At 38.7% G+C, this 17,621-nt stretch overlaps 2 protein-coding genes across 3 annotated transcripts in view; one reads left to right on the forward strand and one right to left on the reverse strand.

The window, feature by feature from the left end:
- IL1RAPL1 (interleukin 1 receptor accessory protein like 1) overlaps positions 1–17,621 on the reverse strand; it is a 1,141,580-nt gene that overhangs the window by 491,984 nt on the left and 631,975 nt on the right. The gene's annotated exons all lie outside the window — the stretch shown is intronic.
- LOC119245723 (transcription factor SPT20 homolog) lies at positions 11,594–15,788 on the forward strand. Its single transcript, XM_037511693.2, has 2 exons — positions 11,594–11,622; positions 11,809–15,788. Exon 2 carries the CDS (start codon positions 11,829–11,831, stop codon positions 15,786–15,788), a length of 3,960 nt encoding a protein of 1,319 aa, XP_037367590.1. The 5' UTR covers positions 11,594–11,622; positions 11,809–11,828.

Consider the following 17,621-nt stretch of genomic DNA (forward strand, 5'->3'; position numbering starts at 1 on the left):
GAGGTCTCCTTCCAGGCTGTACTGGGAAACAAGTTAACATAGGGCACAGCTCATCACACCCCACCTCTCATGCTACTGGGTACATAAAATGAACTCAGAGTTGTGATGGGAGAAGTTCTCACAGACTATAATCTGTTGGACTGTTTCCCAGGGTCAAACCCTCACTTTGATAACTTAATAAATTCCTTGTCAAACTACCATACAAGGCTTTTATTTTAGTTATACCGAGCCTTTTCCTTTAGTTTTAGCAAGGCCTTTATTTTAGTTAACACTGTGAAGATTTTAATTTACTTTAACTATGTAGGACATTTATGTCATAGCCCTAATTACACTTATACAATAAAAACTGAATCTATTCCGTAAAGTTGACAGAGATGCATGTTTGCAGACTCTTGAGATTCAAATGGTTTTAAAGATATACTATTTGTTAAAATTCATGACCAGAGTTTCATGTAAAGAGTGGATTCTTTGTGCTCACTACTCTTAGAAAGTGGTCTACATTTCGCGTACACAAATAGGTGCAGAAAAGCAAGTCTGTATGCAGGAAAACTATTCCTCACCTAAGAAAGGTTGTGGGGCGGGGGGGGGGGGAAGGAAATGGAAGTCATAAATGCTCCTGAAGAAAAGATGGTCCCCACCTCACTCGACTTACATATTCATAGCACCAGCTTAGTGCTTTAATTTGATGGTAACATGTGTGATTCTGCTTGCTTTTTGCATAACTTTCTAATTTTATATATTTTCAACTCTTTTACCTCCTTTTCTCCTGTTATGGTTTGAGATAGTTTCATTCTATATAAATTCAGCATACTGCTTCTTAAACTTCACATGGAATTACATAAAATCAAAACACAACCATTAAAACCAGCAAGAGACAACCCACATAATATAGGAAATGAACATATAACTATGATTTATTAAAGGAGTGAATTAACAATCACTTATTGAGCATTTAAAATCCATCCATTCTGGGGCCTCCCTGGTGGCACAGTGGGTTGAGCACAGCGCTGTGAAGCTGTCTGCAGCCTCTGCAGCGTGGGTTCGATTCCTGGCCAGCCAGGGAGATTCCCACATGGCATGGCAGACCTCTCCTGTCTCGCCCACTGCTCCCCTCAGCAGTGCTTTCAGTCTGTCTGCCTGTTCTTGCTCCCCACTCTGCCTCTGGTGAATCCTCTCACACTCCCATGCCTCTGGCCTATACCCCAGCGATTATATAAATAAAAATTAAATTAAATTAAATTCATCCATTCAGTCACTACATGTTTATTGAGCAAAGACTATGTGCCTGGCCCAGCTGGGGAGAAAGGGGTGAGTAAGCAAAGGACTTGCTTTATGAAGCTTATGTTCTGCTCTGAGGAAATGGTTTGGAGAGGATCACTGTGCCAATAGCTTTACGCTCAATCCCCTCACATCCATTAGGATGTAAACTATTAAAAAAAGGAAAGGAAGTGAAGTGTTGGTCAGAATGTGGAGAAACAGAAGCCATACACACACATTGCTGGCAAAAATGTAAAAATGGTGCAGCCATTGTGAAAAAACATTTTAGCGGTTCCTCAAAAAGTTAAACAAATCATTCAGCAATTCCACTCCTAGATGTATATTTAAAAGAACTGTATGCAGAAACTGAAACAGATACTTGTACACCAACGTTCACAGCAGCACCATTCACCATAGCCAAAAGGTAGAAACAAACAAAAAGTTCATCAAAAGATGAACGGATAAACAAAATGTGGTATATACAAACAACAGGATAGTATCAGGCTTTTAAAAAGAATAAAATTCTGATATACGTACAGCATAGTTGAGCTTGAGCAGTTTATGCTAAGTAAAATAAACTAGACTCATAAGGACAAATATATGATTCCACTTATATAATGTACCTAGAATAAGTAAATCCATAGAGGTAAAAGTTGAATAAAAATTACCCAGGGCTGGTGGAGGGATAAAGGGATAGAGAGTTGCTTTTTCATGAGTACAGTTTCTGTTTGGGGGGATGAAATTTTCTGAAAGTGGATAATGGAGATGGTTGCATAACAGTGTAAATATACTTAATGTCACTAAATTATACAATGAAAAAGGGCTAAATTGTAAATTTTATGTTATATGCATTTTAACAAAATAAATAAACCTTAAGCTGTACACTTTAAGTGGGTGATTTGTATTGTATGTGAATTATAGCTCAATAAAGTGATTTAAAAAAAAACTTTATAGGTATTATCTCATTAAATTTCCCTGTATGTATTTTATTTAACACTCTCCATTATATACCATCTCTGTGTTGTCTCCTGTATTTGTATCTCCAGTGCTGGGCTCTCTCTGATTTCTAGACTTACGTCTGTTGAAGCCTACATCTCATAAATATTTGCAATGTAAGAATACTTTGGACCTACGGTGCCCAAAAAAATATCTTAAGTACCAAATAATCAAACAATTAGGTACCAAATAATCAAACAATTAAGGTAATTAATTTTTCAATGTAATATTAAAAAATCAAATTGATATGAAAAATTTCACAGTAACAATAAAGATTTCTAATTCTTATTGCCACCTGGTTTTATTTTTAGCCTATCAATGATCAATATTTGATATTTCCTTGATTTCAATTTCCATATGTGGGTATATTTTTTTCTCTTTCATACAGTGCAAGTACCATAAGAAAGCACATCAAGTTGCTGCCACTTTACCCCATAAACATATCCTTCAATTTCAATGTTTTCGTGCAAATTGACTTTGAGTTTGAATTTTTCTAAGTAATTAATTTATATTTTAATTGATATTCCAGATTTATTCTAGTAGAGGATCTTAGCTAACAGAGAGGAGTATTTTTTTTTTTTATTTAACGTTTTCAATTGGGTAATATTAGGATAACCTCCCCCCATCAGGTATTGCTACCATAGTACATCTACTACCAAATCACCCATAGTCCTCCACGACAGTCCACTGTGCCTCCTTCCCTCTTTGTTCTTACCCCTTCTTCCACCCCCTACTCCCTCTCGATGCTTCACACCATGCATCGGACAAGGGATTGATAGCCAAAATCAACAAAGAGCTCATACAACTCAACAAAAAGAAAACAACCAAATCAAAAATTGGCAGAACTAAAAAAAACACTCTCCAAAGAAGACATAAAGACTATAAACAGACACATAAAAGATATTTATTATCAGTTTTTACCAGGGAAACACAAATCAAAGCCACCACCTCACACCAGTGAGAATGACTCACACCAATAAATCCCAGAAATGACAAATACTGGTCACTTTGGGGAGAAAAGGAACCCCCTACAGTCTTGGTGGGACTGCTGACTGGCTCAGTCCTTATGTAAAGCAGTGTGGAGGTAGCTCAGAACATTAAAAACTGATCTGCCACGTGACCCAGTAACTCCACTCCTAGGTACCTACCTGAAATGAAAACTTCAAAAAGGAAACTTGCACTCCCACATTTATTGCAGCACTGTTTACTGCAATAAATATGGAAACAACCCGAATGCACATAAACACTGGTTGAATTTTTCTAAGAGAGGATCTGTCATTTCATTTTCTTGGCCTAGTAACACCATTGCCTTCTTCTCTCCTCCTCCAGACATAGGGGAGGTTGTGGCTGCCTGCTCTTGTTAACCCTTGAATTGCCTCATGTTTTGGCATTTCAGCTTTTTGAGCATATTTATAACCTATGTCCCAAGTTAATTTTCCTCCAGTGAACTACTTGGAGTGAATTTATTTTTAATGACAAGCTCCTAGGCAATACAGTAACTTTTGCAGCAAATATTTGTGTGTTTTGTCTATATTAAACATAAATATCTAAAAGTCTCTCATGAGGTAAAAAGAGAGATAAGCACATTATATAGTTATATATTTGCAGATATTAGATACTGTTTAAGCTTGGTACATTTAATAAATTAAGGTAAAATACATTTGAGGAAGGTTTGAACCTATCCCCCCAAATCATACCCATTTTGTAAGCTAATTTTATCTCAATAAAGAAAAAAAGCCACAACAAATCTAAACTCCCAAAATTAATTAATTAGGGTACTTTTGCATTTTTATACCTCGAATGAAAGCCTCTTATTTATATATCTAAAACAAAAAAAAGGAAAAGAAAAAGAGCCAAATTAAACTGTGAATTAATTTAATTTAAAGGCATAATTAAGGCATTTTGAGGAAGAGGATTTTTAATCTATATGATTTATGTGCATTTCACAGTTGATTTCTTTTCAATACTTCCAGTGAAATTTTAGTATCAATTCCAGTCAGTAGTATTTTTTAGATATCCCTAACTAGAAAGAACAGCCATTAATCTGAACTACCTACAACTCACCAAGTTGCTAAAGGATCAAATGGTGTAAATATCAGCAATGTAATAAACTTTACTTGCCAAAAATAGGACCTTTTCAGAAACAAATAAAAATGCTCTAATGATTTGTATTTTTATATATATATATAAACAGGCTTAGAATACGACAATTTTATCAAGAGTTCTTGTCAACAAAGCATGTAGGAATAAAACACTACTTAGGTTGTCAGAATATAATGCTAAAAAGTGATGTTACAGATTAAAAGTGTGAAAAACAAAGTGGGTCAAATCTTTATCCAAATGTGATAAAGATCAGAAGAGGGTTGCACAGGCAGGAGATTCTAAGGGGAATGATCATGGACAAGTAATTTGTCTTCTTGGAACTTCAGCTACCTGATGATAAAATTATAAGGATACTTAACTCCTAGGGTTGTTGTGTAAAGTAAATAACATGTTGATGTAAACATACTTTGTAATGGACAAACCACTATGAAACATGTATTACTGTTGTTACTACCTGCAGTAATGGTTTATCCCCTTAGATTGTCAACCTCACTCATCTCTTGAATCTTATCGCTTAGATTCAATATTGTTTCACATACTCTTCATTATTCATAATATTTCACCACTGGCTAAATAAGGAGTCCATGTCAAGGTCACAACTTTTTAAAAAGCTTAATCTCCTTTCCAGCAGCACCTCATAAAAGAGATAAATCACATAGCTCCTTCTATTTAATCTCCTTATCCATGGTGAATATAGACCCCTTCCATTTCTGTTCTCCAGATCCAACTTCTCATTTTTATACAAAGGTTCAGTATGAATGGAACACCCTTTCTGGGAGCAAAGTCCGATTCATTTGAAATTAAGTTAAACTTGTCTCGTATAATTGCTAGAAAGAGCTGCAGTTGAAACTGAGGATAAAGGGAAAAGCATCCTTAGATGTGGCAGTAGGGAGAAAAAATAAATAAAACACCATGAATGAAGGCTTGTCTGTTATCAGCTCTCCTCTCTAAGTTTTAGATGGATGAATCACCAAGAGAATTCTAGAACTGGATTGTTAAATATTGCAGATGTCAACAGCTGTGTACATAGGATAGGCATTTTGCAATTCAGCGTTTTCAGAAATATGGGTCATAGAAAAACACCTATCTCTAGCCAGAGGGGAGGTGGAATAATTAGCTGTCAAAACTACTTCCTTAGCAATACTGTAACATTATTTCTCATGTCCTTTACATATGAAATAACAATTACACAAATTTTTAAATGGCTTTATTATACACAGGGGTTGCAGTTATAATATCTGCTCTTTCTTAAAAGTTCATTATGAAAATAGTAAGAAGAAAGAGAGAACTCTTATGGAATGGAAAATTTCAACTCCGTTGCAGTCTCATCAAGATGCATGGTTTTCCCAAATTCTTCTTCATACATTGATAAAAAATATCAGAAAAATTAACTGGATATCTCTTCCTTGAGTACTTTCTTTTTGTTTTTTTAAAGATTTATTTATTTATTTATACAAGAACTGGGGTACAGGCCAGATGCGCAGGAGGGTGAGAGGACTCACCAGAGACAGAGCGGGGAACAGAACAGGCAGACTGATGAAATACACTGCTGAAGGGAGCAGTGGGCAAGACAGGAGATGTCTGCCACACCATGTGGGATTCTTGCCGGCAGGCCGGGATCGAACCAGCACTGCCAAGGCTGTGGACAGCTTCACAGTGTGCCACTCAACCACCTGTGCCACCAGGGGAGGCCCCCTTGAGTACTTTCTTAAAGCTTAAATTTATACACAGCATAGCAATCGTTCCTACTTTCAAAAACTTTCTGTTCACTAGTCTCTTAGATACAACTGTAATTACCTTGGTAGCTAATTTGTAAAAGCTATTACATTACTTTCTGACTTCTGGTTTTCTTTTACACATATGGATTTATTTGGAATACAATTTGTACAGAGTATCACTGAATCATTGGATTTTGTAGTTACTGGTATCATTTATCATGTGTTATGTCTATAATGTACAATTCACATAACATAAGTAAGTTAGAATTGTGGCTTTAGGTATGCTAATTTATCATTTGTTAAATGATCATCTATAGGAAGGCTTAAAACCTTCCCAAAGACTCCAAAAATGCATTAGTAAAAATATTTTGTAATTATGCACGTTTTATTTACCCGATCCATGAATGCATTATTGAGATATTTTACATAAAGGTGGTTTTTTTTTTTTGTGTGTGCATATGTGTGTCCTCTATTTCTACCTATAATTTACTTATTTTCCTTCAGTCATAAAAATCTTTCAGTGATAGCATACACTATTCTCCTCACTTTCTCAATTCAGATTTCCCCTTTTCTTTGGTCTCACCATAGAATTTCTCACCAGCATTTTCAGGAAATTATCAAATTATCAATAAATTCCTGGCTTTCAACTGCCATGTGTATTGAGAATAATGTATCATTCAATGCTATTTAGGTCCACGCATCTTGATATTTTATTAGAGGGTGTTTTACTTTTGTGCCTCCATCCTTTCTCTCCTTTTTCCTTAAATGCCAGCATTTTCCTAGGTTTTTGTCTTCCTTATTCATTGCCTCTTGAGTCTTAAGTTACCCCTGTGGCACTCAGATAGGTTTTCTGCCCCCCACTGATGGATAACATTTGTATAAATTATCAGAGTAATTAAATGTTGCATTCTTTGGAAAAAAAAAAGTATTTTTTAGCCTCTGACCCACTTCACTGTCTGTGGACGAGCTTTGCAATGGTTTAAGTTGTTAAATTGACATTCTTTCTTTCTTTTTTTTAAATTATTTATCCCCTGAACTCCAGCAACAGAAGACACTTTCAGATAGGTAAGTTAGGGAGACAGCAAGTCCTACTTGATTTCGTATTTCAAAACCACCCCCTTCTGGGCCTCCCCTACTGGCGCAGGCAGTTGAGCACCGCGCTGTGAAGCTGTCCACAGCCTCTGCAGTGCCAGTTCGATACCAGCCCACGAGGGTCCCACATGGCGCCACAGACCTCTCCTGCATCGCCTGCTGCTCCCCTCAGCAGTGTATTTCGTCAGTCTACCTGTTCTGTTCCCCGCTCTGGCTCTGGTGAATCCTCTCACCCTCCCATGAATCTAGTCTATACCCGGTTCTTGTATAAATAAATAATCTTTAAAAAAACACCCCCTTTTGCTGCCATTGAGGTATGTAGATTTTGTTACTGTTGGTAGTGGTGGTATTTTACATACATAGTACATTTTTATGTTAAGTCTCCTTTCTTATCATTCTTTGACACTGTACTGATCCTATAGTGATAATACACTGGTTCATTAGTTATCTTAGCCAATTTCTTCACTCTTAGTCTTCCTCTCAAAGGTGCTTCATGCTTCTTAAGAAGGGTTAACAACTTTTGGGCCAATGCTCTTTCCATGTTCCTTTTTTTCGATATCCCAATAGGCAGTACTATGTGTACCTGGTCTCAAATAATTCTTCAGACTCCTCAAGACTCCCACAAATTAATAAAAATAAGGTCATTAACCCAGGGGAAATAATAGGATCAAAATGACAGTTCAAAAATAAAGTAATATGAAAAAGTTTAGAAAAATATGAGAGAAAAGATAGGAAGAGATTATTTAATTAACTTATAACTGAAATTCCTAAAGGGTAAAAAAAGCAAACCAAAGCAACAGAAGAAATATCTTATGACTATAATTCAAGAAAACATTGTTGAAATACAGTCTATGAATTTATATATATATACAGAAACATATATATATATATATATATATATATAAAGATTTATGCAAGAACTGGGGTACAGGCCAGATGCGCGGGAGGGTGAGAGGATTCACTGGATACAGAGCAGATAACAGAACAGGCAGACTGACTGAAATATGCTGCTGAGGGGAGCAGCGGGCGACACAGGAGAGGTCTCCCGCACCATGTGGGTTTCTCTCTGGCTGGTGGGGAATCTAGCCTGTGCTGCAGAGGCTGCGGACAGCTTCACGATGTGGTGCTCAACTGCCTGCACCACCAGGAAGGCCCTGAATTTATATTTTAAAAGGACCCAGGAAAATGGGAAAGGATAGTCAATTCCAAGAAATATCTTAATAAACTATTCTACTTTTAAAATAGAGAAAATAGCCTCTGAACCTCCACGGAAAAGCCAAGAAATACACAGTAAAGAAAAAACAAAGCACAAAGCAGAGCAACATATTCAAGAGTTAAAAGTAAATGTCAGTATATGTGCCAAGATTTTGTAACCAGCAAAGTTAAAAAAAAAAAAATGTCAGGAGTATTCTACATATAAATAAAGGAAGAGAATTTTAAAATGAAAAGATGAAGAAAGATTTGAAGAACTTTTGGTAGTAAGTGCATTTAATTGAAAATACGGTACTAAACAGGTAGCATTAAAGTTGGAGGAATAATGTACAGATATTGTTTGCTCATTAAAGCAGAAATAACACAACTAAAAAACACAAAGAGAAGGAAGAATGGAATCTAGGTAACCAGATGCATTAACGTGTAGGTGGAAGTAAAAATGTTATTTAAAGCTAACATAAGAGAAATAGGGGATGAGTGATTACCTAAAGGTGTCAGCATAAAGATAACCTTTTTTAAAAATTTTTATTTTATATATATTTTTTACATCATTTTTCATTTTTGCACAATGTATGCATTTTCATGTTGGTTATAGTCCCCATACAAGTCCCACCACCCTTGTTTTGCTCCTACTCCCTCTCTCCCCCCCCCCGTAGTGTGTCTCTGGTTCATAGTTGCTTGTTGATTTTGATTTTTACTTTATTATAATTAGTCTTTTTCCTGGTCCCTTATTTAGGTTTTCTAAATTCCTGCTATGAGCGATACCATCTGGTATAAAGATAACTTTTAGGAACAAAAAAGGGACACAAACATGACATAAAATAGTATGACAGAGGGCCTCCCTGGTGGCACAAGTGGTTAAGATGTAATCTGTGAAGCTATCAGCAGTCACTGAAGCATGAGTTCAATCCCAGACCAGGGAACTACCCACATGGTGTAGCAGACCTCTCCTGACTCACCTGCTGTTCCCCTCAGCAGTGTATTTCAGTCAATCTCTCTGTTCTGTTCCCCTCTCTGTCTCTGATGAATCCTCTCACCCCCCACAACTCTGGCTTATACCCCAGTTCTTGTATGCATAAATAAATCTTAAAAATAATAGTATGGCAGAGCTGTAAGATCTCTTTTACATTAAGCCTATTAGTCAAAGTGTATTGTAAATATTTTCTCCAGGTTTGGGATCTATTATGTAATTTATTTTGATTGTTTGCCATCCAATAATTTCTTTGTAATTATTTTATCAACTGTTCACTTTATACCTTCTGGATTTTGTGTGTTTTAGAAAGACCTCCTCCAATCTGTGATTATATATATTTTTAAATTCTCCCATATTTTTTTCTTATACTACTACTGTTCTTCTTTGACCCATTCATTTTTATAGAAATGGTAAATATACAATTTTTTCTTCAAATAGGCTCATTTTCCTAAAATCAATGAGTTAAAAATTTAATCTTTTCTCCACTGACATGATATTGTTTAACAAACTCTTGTATATTTGGGGAACAGATCTCCATCTGCACAACTTATTTTTCTTGAAATCTATGCAACTGCAATATACTGTTTAATGTAATATAATACCTGATATGGCAAGTTTTTGACATTAATTATTATTCTAAATTTTACATTTATCAGGCCTCCCTGGTGGTGCAGGCGGTTGAGTGAAGCACTGTGAAGCTGTCCGCAGACTCTGCAGCATGGGTTCAATCCCGGCCAGCTGCAGATACCCACATGGCATGGCAGACCTCTCCTGTCTCACCTGCCGCTCCTCTCAGCAGTGTATTTCAATCATTCTGCCTGTTCTGTTCCCCGCTCTGTCTCTGGTGAATCCTCTCACCTCCTGCACATCTGGGCTGTATCCCAGTTCTTGTATAAATAAATAAATCTTAAAAAAAACACTTTAAATTTTACATTTATTTATTTATTTATATTCTTGTTTATTTTTATTTTTTTAAAGATTTGTTTATTTATGCATACAAGAGCTGGGGTACAGGCCAAAGATGCAGGGGGTGAGAGTATTCACCAGACATAGAGTGGGGAATAGAACAGGCAGACTGACTGAAGTACAGTGCTGAGGGGAACAGTGAGAGAGTCAGGAGAGGTCTGCTGCGTCATGTGGGAAGCTCCCTCAGTGGCTGGGGATCAAACTCATGCTGCAGAAGCTGCGGATTGCTTCATAGTGCAGTGCTTAACCCCTTGTGCCACCAGGGAGGCCCTTCTTACTTATTTTTAACTGAGGTAATATTGGGATACCCCCTCATCATTTTCTCCACTATTCTTGGATATTTATTTTTCCATGTAAACTTTAGACATGTGCTAACTGGTTATAATGGGATATCTTGATGAAAGATCAACTTTACTTCAAAAGAAGTAAGTTAATACATTATATTTGTGGAAAATAACATACACAATTTACAAGCTATCTTAATATGAATCCAGTTGGGACCCTGCTACCCAATTTCTCATCAATGCTTTCAAATGCTCCTCTGCTTTTAGGGGTAGTTTCCTAGAAAAGTAGAAGTCAGGCTTTAGAGTCAGAGATCTTGGTTTGTAACCTGCCTCGATTGATTGCCATTTTGCACCCTGAACCCATTAAGTTGGTTCAATGTTAGTTTTCTCATTTGAAAAATGAGGATAAAAATGCCTGACTTACAAATTTTCCTTAAGTATTACATAACTTGTATTTCTAATAACATTAAAAAGTACCTGAATCTGGGTGACAACCTCTGGATAATAACTCCAAATAGATGTTGACAACATCCTTATCAATACCTCCGATTTAGATTTCTCTCCTAACTCCAGAATTGCGATGGCATGACTCTTTTAGTTGTCTGATAAATTTCTATTTGTATTAATGAAAGCTGCTCAACTATTTATATATGTATTTATGAAAGCTGGTCTTTATTTTACAAAAGGAAAGAGAGAAAGAAAAAAAAAAAAAAAAGGACACTGCATCAGTCCCTAAAAACGGTTTTTGTCATTATCTTGGAAAAATGCAGTGAGTGAACAGAGATACCTGCTTCAACTCATTAGCAGTAAGTACAAGCCCCGGAACAGGAAGTACAGAACATGGTCCACTCCTCTCTCTCGTCCCCTCGCTCCACGGGACAGTATGAGAATGCACACGCAGGCGCACATAAGGGTAGATGACCTTAGCCCTCGCACGTCAACTTCCGGCCTATGGTAGCAACTACGTGACGCGAAAGCGAGATCAGCTCAGAGGCCCATGCCAACGTGAGTTCTGATACAGGTATGTTTGAGAACTCTCGCGAACTTGCATAGCATTTTGTTGAAGGAGGTTTTCTTGAAGTTCATATTGAAGTTATGCTTGTGACTTCACTGTGGAGTTGCAGTGTTTTTCAGAGCTACACATTGATAGTAAAGGTAGGATTTTCAGGTTGCTTTATAGACACACGTACATTTTCTCTTTGTTTAGGGGCCCTAATTTATGCCGTAATGCAACGAGCTTTAGAACGAGCTTTGGATCGTGCTGAGTCGATCATTGAAAGTGCCCAACAGAGGCCGCCTAACACGAAACATTCACCTAGTGGGGAAAAGTCTCTCCACCAAAAACTGTACGACATATATGTTGAGGAATGTGAAAAAGAGCCTGAGGGGACTGAGGAATTAAGAAGTAATGTGAATTTGTTAGAGAAGCTTGTGGCGAGAGAGTCCTTGCCGTGTTTAGTGGTCAATCTATACCCAGGAAATGAGGGCTATTCTCTGATGCTCAAGGAAAATAATGAATCCTATTCTGAAACCATCCGAATGCGCTATGAAGAAGGGGAATTGCTGCAATACTTGGATGCAGAAGAATTACCCCCTGTTCTGGTAGATCTCCTGGAAAAATCTGAGATTAATATTTTTCATCGTGGGTGTGTCATAGCAGAAGTTCGGGACTACAGGCAGTGCAGCAATACGGAACCCCCTGGTTACCAAAGTAGGCACATTCTCTTACGTCCAACCATGCAGACTTTAGCCGCGGATGTGCAGTCAATAACTGGTGATGACCACAACTGGACCCAGGAAGACAAACTTTTGCTGGAGAGCCAGTTGATCTTAGCTACAGCGGAACCCCTGTGTCTTGATCCTTCTATAACAGTAGCCTGCACGGAAAACAGACTGCTTTACAACAAACAAAAGATGAATACTAACCCAATGAAACAAAGTTTCAAGAGGTATTCTATGCCTTCTATGAATAAGAAGCAGGAGTTGTCTCATCTACCTCCTCCTGAGCTAAGAGTGTTAACTTGCAAAAATGGGCAAGAAAGTAAAACAGGTGAACATTGTGACCTCAAATTTCCTATAGCAGGAAAGTGTATAGATATATGGCAACAGAGACCCTGTGACTTGGCCATACCTTCTGAAGTGGATGTGGAGGAGTATGCTAAAGAGAAGGAGTCTGTAGAAGGTGAGGATTCAGAACCAATAGTTTGGCCAACCCAGGAGGTAGAAGATGATTATGTATTTGGAAGTGAAGCTAGTGATCAGTACCAGAAAACAAAGCTGCCTTTCATGCAGTCATTTAATGATCCACTTTTCTCTGGAAAAATAAGGTCACATAAAAAAGTCAGATATGAGAAATATATGTCTCCCTCACACTGCTCCATGGATGATCAATTGAATATGGCAGGGTCAAAGACTGATGCTGGGATGATAGTCAGTCAGTCAGAGGAACTGGTCCAGGAGAAATCCAACTCTCCAGTCAACCTGTCATACAGCTCCAGTGACTCACCTATTCTTAGTCATCTTTCTCCAGAGAAAGAAACAGAACAGTCTGAGAGTATGTCAGTTCAGTCTTCAGTATTGGGGGAGGGAATCAAATATCCACCTCTATCCACCATACTTTCCTCAAGCTCAGAAAATAGTTCCCCAGGGAACAATTTTATTCCACAACAGGAAAGCAGCTTTCTTAAATCTCCATCACCCACTCCTACTTTGAAGTCACCAAGTCTTTTTCAGAAATTCTCTGTGGAAGTGGATCAAGTTAGCATGATTCCTGTAGGCAATCTGTCTGCTGTCAGCTCATCACAAGGAACCCCAGCCCCATCCACTGCTATCTCCTCACAGAGAACTTCAGCACAGTCTACTATCAGCGCATCAGAGAGCTCTCCAGGTCTTTCCGCTAAAGTCTCATCACAGAGAACCCCAGGCCTGTCTTCTGTCAGCTCATCACAGAAAACTCCAGGTGTGTCTACTGTCAGCTCCTCACAGAGCATCCCAACACTGTGCAGTGTCAGCTCCTCACAGAGAATCCCAACACTGTCTAATGTCAGTTCCTCACAGAGAATCCCAACACTGTCCACTGTTAGCTCCTCACAGAGAATCCCAACACTGTGCAGTGTCAGCTCCTCACAGAGAATCCCAACACTGTCCACTGTCAGCTCCTCACAGAGAATCCCAACACTGTCCACTGTCAGCTCGTCACAGAGCATCCCAACACTGTGCAGTGTCAGCTCATCACAGAGAATCCCAACACTGTCTAATGTCAGCTCCTCACAGAAAATACCAACACTGTCCACTGTCAGCTCCTCACGGAGAACAACTGGTCGGTCCACTGTCAGCTCATCACAGAGAATCCCAACACTATCCATTGTCAGTTCATCACGGAGAACAACTGGCCAGACCACTGTCAGCTCATCACAAAGAATTCCAACACTGTTCACTGTCCGCTCCACACAGAGAATCCCGACACTGCCCACTGTCAGCTCATCACGTAGAACAACTGGCCTGTCCAGTGCCAGCTCTTCACAGAGAATCCCAACACTGTCCACTGTTGGGTCATCAAGGAAGGCAACTGGCCTGTCCAGTGCCAGCTCCTCACAGAGAATCCCGACACTGTCCACTGTTAGCTCCTCACGGAGAATCCCAACACTGTCCACTATCAGCTCCTCACGGAGAATCCCGACACTGTACACTGTTAGCTCCTCACGGAGAATCCCGACACTCTCCACTGTCAGCTCCTCACAGAGAATCCCAATACTCTCCACTGTCAGTTCAATACCGAGTATCCCAGCCCCGTCTACTGTCAGCTCATCACAGAGAACACCATCCCTATTCACTGTCATCTCCTCACAAAGTACTCCAGGCCTATCCACCGTCAGCTCATCACAAAAAATCCCGACATTGTCCACCATCAGCTCATCACAGAGTACTCCAGCACTATCCACTGTCAGCTCCTTAAAGGGAACCCCAACCCCATCCACTGTCAGCTCATCACAGAGAAAACCAGTGACCCAGGTCACGGCCGACTCCTCTGGCCTGAATATTATCAATGTGGTGGGCCCTGTTTTTGGAGCCCAAGCTTTAGTCAGTGGGTCCAACCCTGTGCAAAGCTCTACCCCTGGAGCCACAGCTCCTGCAGGAATAAAGCCTAGTAACCAGCCCTCAAGAGGTCAGACACCAAATGTGCTGCCTGGTGCGTTGCAGGAACCATCTCAAATGGGTGTTCAACTTTTTTTAGAAAATAATTCAAGTCTTACACACTTAACGGTACTCCAGGTTCCACAAGGTTCACTCATTTTGAACACAAAGCAGCAGCCACAGAAGCAGCAACAGCCACTACAGATGCAGCAGCCACTACAAATGCAGCAGCCACAACAGCCACAGCAGCAATGGCTCTATCAATTGATTCCACAACAACTTCAGCAATCTTCCACTTCCTGTCCTCAGCAACCGGTGTCACAGGGTTCAAGGGCACAAGGTTCAACTACACAGGCAGCACCCTTATCTGCTCAGCAAGCTGTTGTCATCAACCTCACTGGAGTGGGAACTTGTATGCAGCCCCAGGCAGCTGTGTTGTCTCAACTTGGCTCTGTCCAGAGCAGACCTGAGCAAAGTCAAACTCAGGAAACATTCCAGCTCTCCTCTGCCTTACAGCAGCATCAACCTAATCTGCAACATCAACCACAACCGCAGCTGCAGTCTCAACAACAGACACAACTGCAACCTCAACAGCAGCCATGGCTGCAGGCACAGCCACAACCCTGGCCACAGCCACGACCTCAGCCACGGCTTCAGCCATGGCCACGCCCACAGCCACGCCTGCAACCACGGCAGCAGCCACGCCTGCAACCGCGGCCGCAGCCACAACCTCAGCCTCGGCCTCAGCCACGGCCACGGCCTCAGCCACGGCCACGGCCGCAGCCACAGCCACGGCCACAGTCACGGCCACAACCACGGTTGCTGCCACGGCCTCTGCCACAGTTGCTGCCACGGCCTCAGCCACTGCAGCCACCGTTGCAGCCGGGGCCGCAGCCAGAGCCACAGTTGCAACAACAGCCATGGGCACAACTCCAGCCACAGCAGCTACAGAGCGGAATCTTGCAGCACCCACTGACTATGGCAACAGTAACCACCCAGTCAGGTCAAACACATCCAGCTATTGAGGATACAACCAAACCCGCCAAAAGGTAAAATGAAGAGAGGCACATCGACTACTCCAAAAATTTAAGTCTTGTATTATCTTTTTGTTGTTTTTATGGATGAGTTTTGCTTCATTTTGGTGTTAAATGTCTCTATTTTCCATGGTTGGGTGTACAAACTATATAGAAGCATAACCCAATGCTTTAAAAAAAAAAAGAAAAGAATGCACTATGGCACAAGCCACCATAAAGTTAAAATCCAAGCTCCAGAGTTTACTAATGTATTTCCTTTTTTGTCCCTCCCCTTATCCTATTTTGCAACATCTCTGAATCTCTAGTCCCTCATCTCTAAACATGAATAGTAATAAGTAGTTCTTAATTTTATTGTCAAGGTTAAGTGAAAGTTAGATATACTAAATATTAATACTTAAAGCTAATTTTCATACAATATTAAATATTTGAAGTAAACAAATACGTAGGCTGAAATAAAATATAATAACAGTGCAAATAATAGCTACATAAAAGTCAAACTTAGTCAAATTTGCCAGAGAATTTTAGTTCTTCAAAAGAAAACTATGCTAGAATTTTAAAGATAAGCAAGCAATTTGAAAACCTACATATATCCTGTTGATATTCAAATTGTTTATATGTATATATGTATAAATTATTTATTTATAGATAGTTAAGAGATAGAAAGATAATTTTATTTCTCTATTAATAAGCAGTAGCCTCTTTACCCTAGATGCCCCATATAGTGAATTCTCTATCTGATAAAACTGGATGCATTATGCACAAAATAATTCATTCTTCAGTTATTGTGGAATGATTTGGATATATGACTCAATATCATTTGCCAGACAATATTTTTCAACTACATTATTCATGTGATGCTTATTATTTTGCAAACACTTCATAATATACAAATGCACCTGCTATCTAACATTCATCTTGCTCCTCTATTCTGTCTCAATTATTTTGTCCCCATCAGACAAAATATTAATTATAAGACAGAAGAGGTGAAAATTTCTTGACTTATAATAGACAAGTTAATGAAAAATGAGAAGTTTATAACAATAACAGTAAATAACAATAAGGAATTGTAGGGGAAATACCAAATAAGGAAAAAGACCAAATAAGGAATTGTAGGGAAAAGACCAAGTAATTGTGATATGAAAATATCTTTAAATATATCTGCTAATTAAAAATGATTCCTGCAGCTCCCCAAAAATATATTTTAGGATTACAGAGTAAGATAACAAGAAAAAGACAAAACTGAGTAGATGAAATTCTGTCTCTCAAACAAAAGCTTCAGTAAATTCCTATTTGTGGATAATACTTTAAAATATTTTATATCATATCTAAGTATAAGTTAAAAATATCATCTTCCTGATTTTCTCGAAAGCTTGCTTGAAATGAATGAGCTATTGAAAACATCAGTAAAATTGTTACTTTAGTTGAAAGAATTTATTTATTGTAATGACATTTGTTATTTACATCCTCTTGGATGACTGGTGACATATCTTTCAGTTAATATATCCAAATATGACAGTCATCATTTCCCCAAGCCTATCAGAACCTTTACTGTTTTATGTATAACTCACAAAGTTATTTATTTATTTATCTATTGATTGATTGATTGTTATTGAAGTATCTCTATTTTATATCCCTGATTGATTGATTGTTATTGAAGTACCTCTATTTTACATCCCTGCCAGTGTCTTGACAGTACAGGATCTCTCCTCTCGGGTGTAATCACTGAGGCACTCAGAGTCCTCCACCAAAGTTCAATTTTAAAAAATTTCAAAACCAGAAAACATATTTGTATATCCTTATCATCCAAAACTACTTGTACTGCAATTTGTGGACTTTCCGAAATTCTTAGAGA

This window comes from Talpa occidentalis, unplaced genomic scaffold, assembly GCF_014898055.3.
Source record: "Talpa occidentalis isolate TD23 unplaced genomic scaffold, MPIMG_talOcc4v2.1 talOcc4.15, whole genome shotgun sequence".
In the NCBI taxonomy this organism is placed as follows: Eukaryota; Metazoa; Chordata; class Mammalia; order Eulipotyphla; family Talpidae; genus Talpa; species Talpa occidentalis.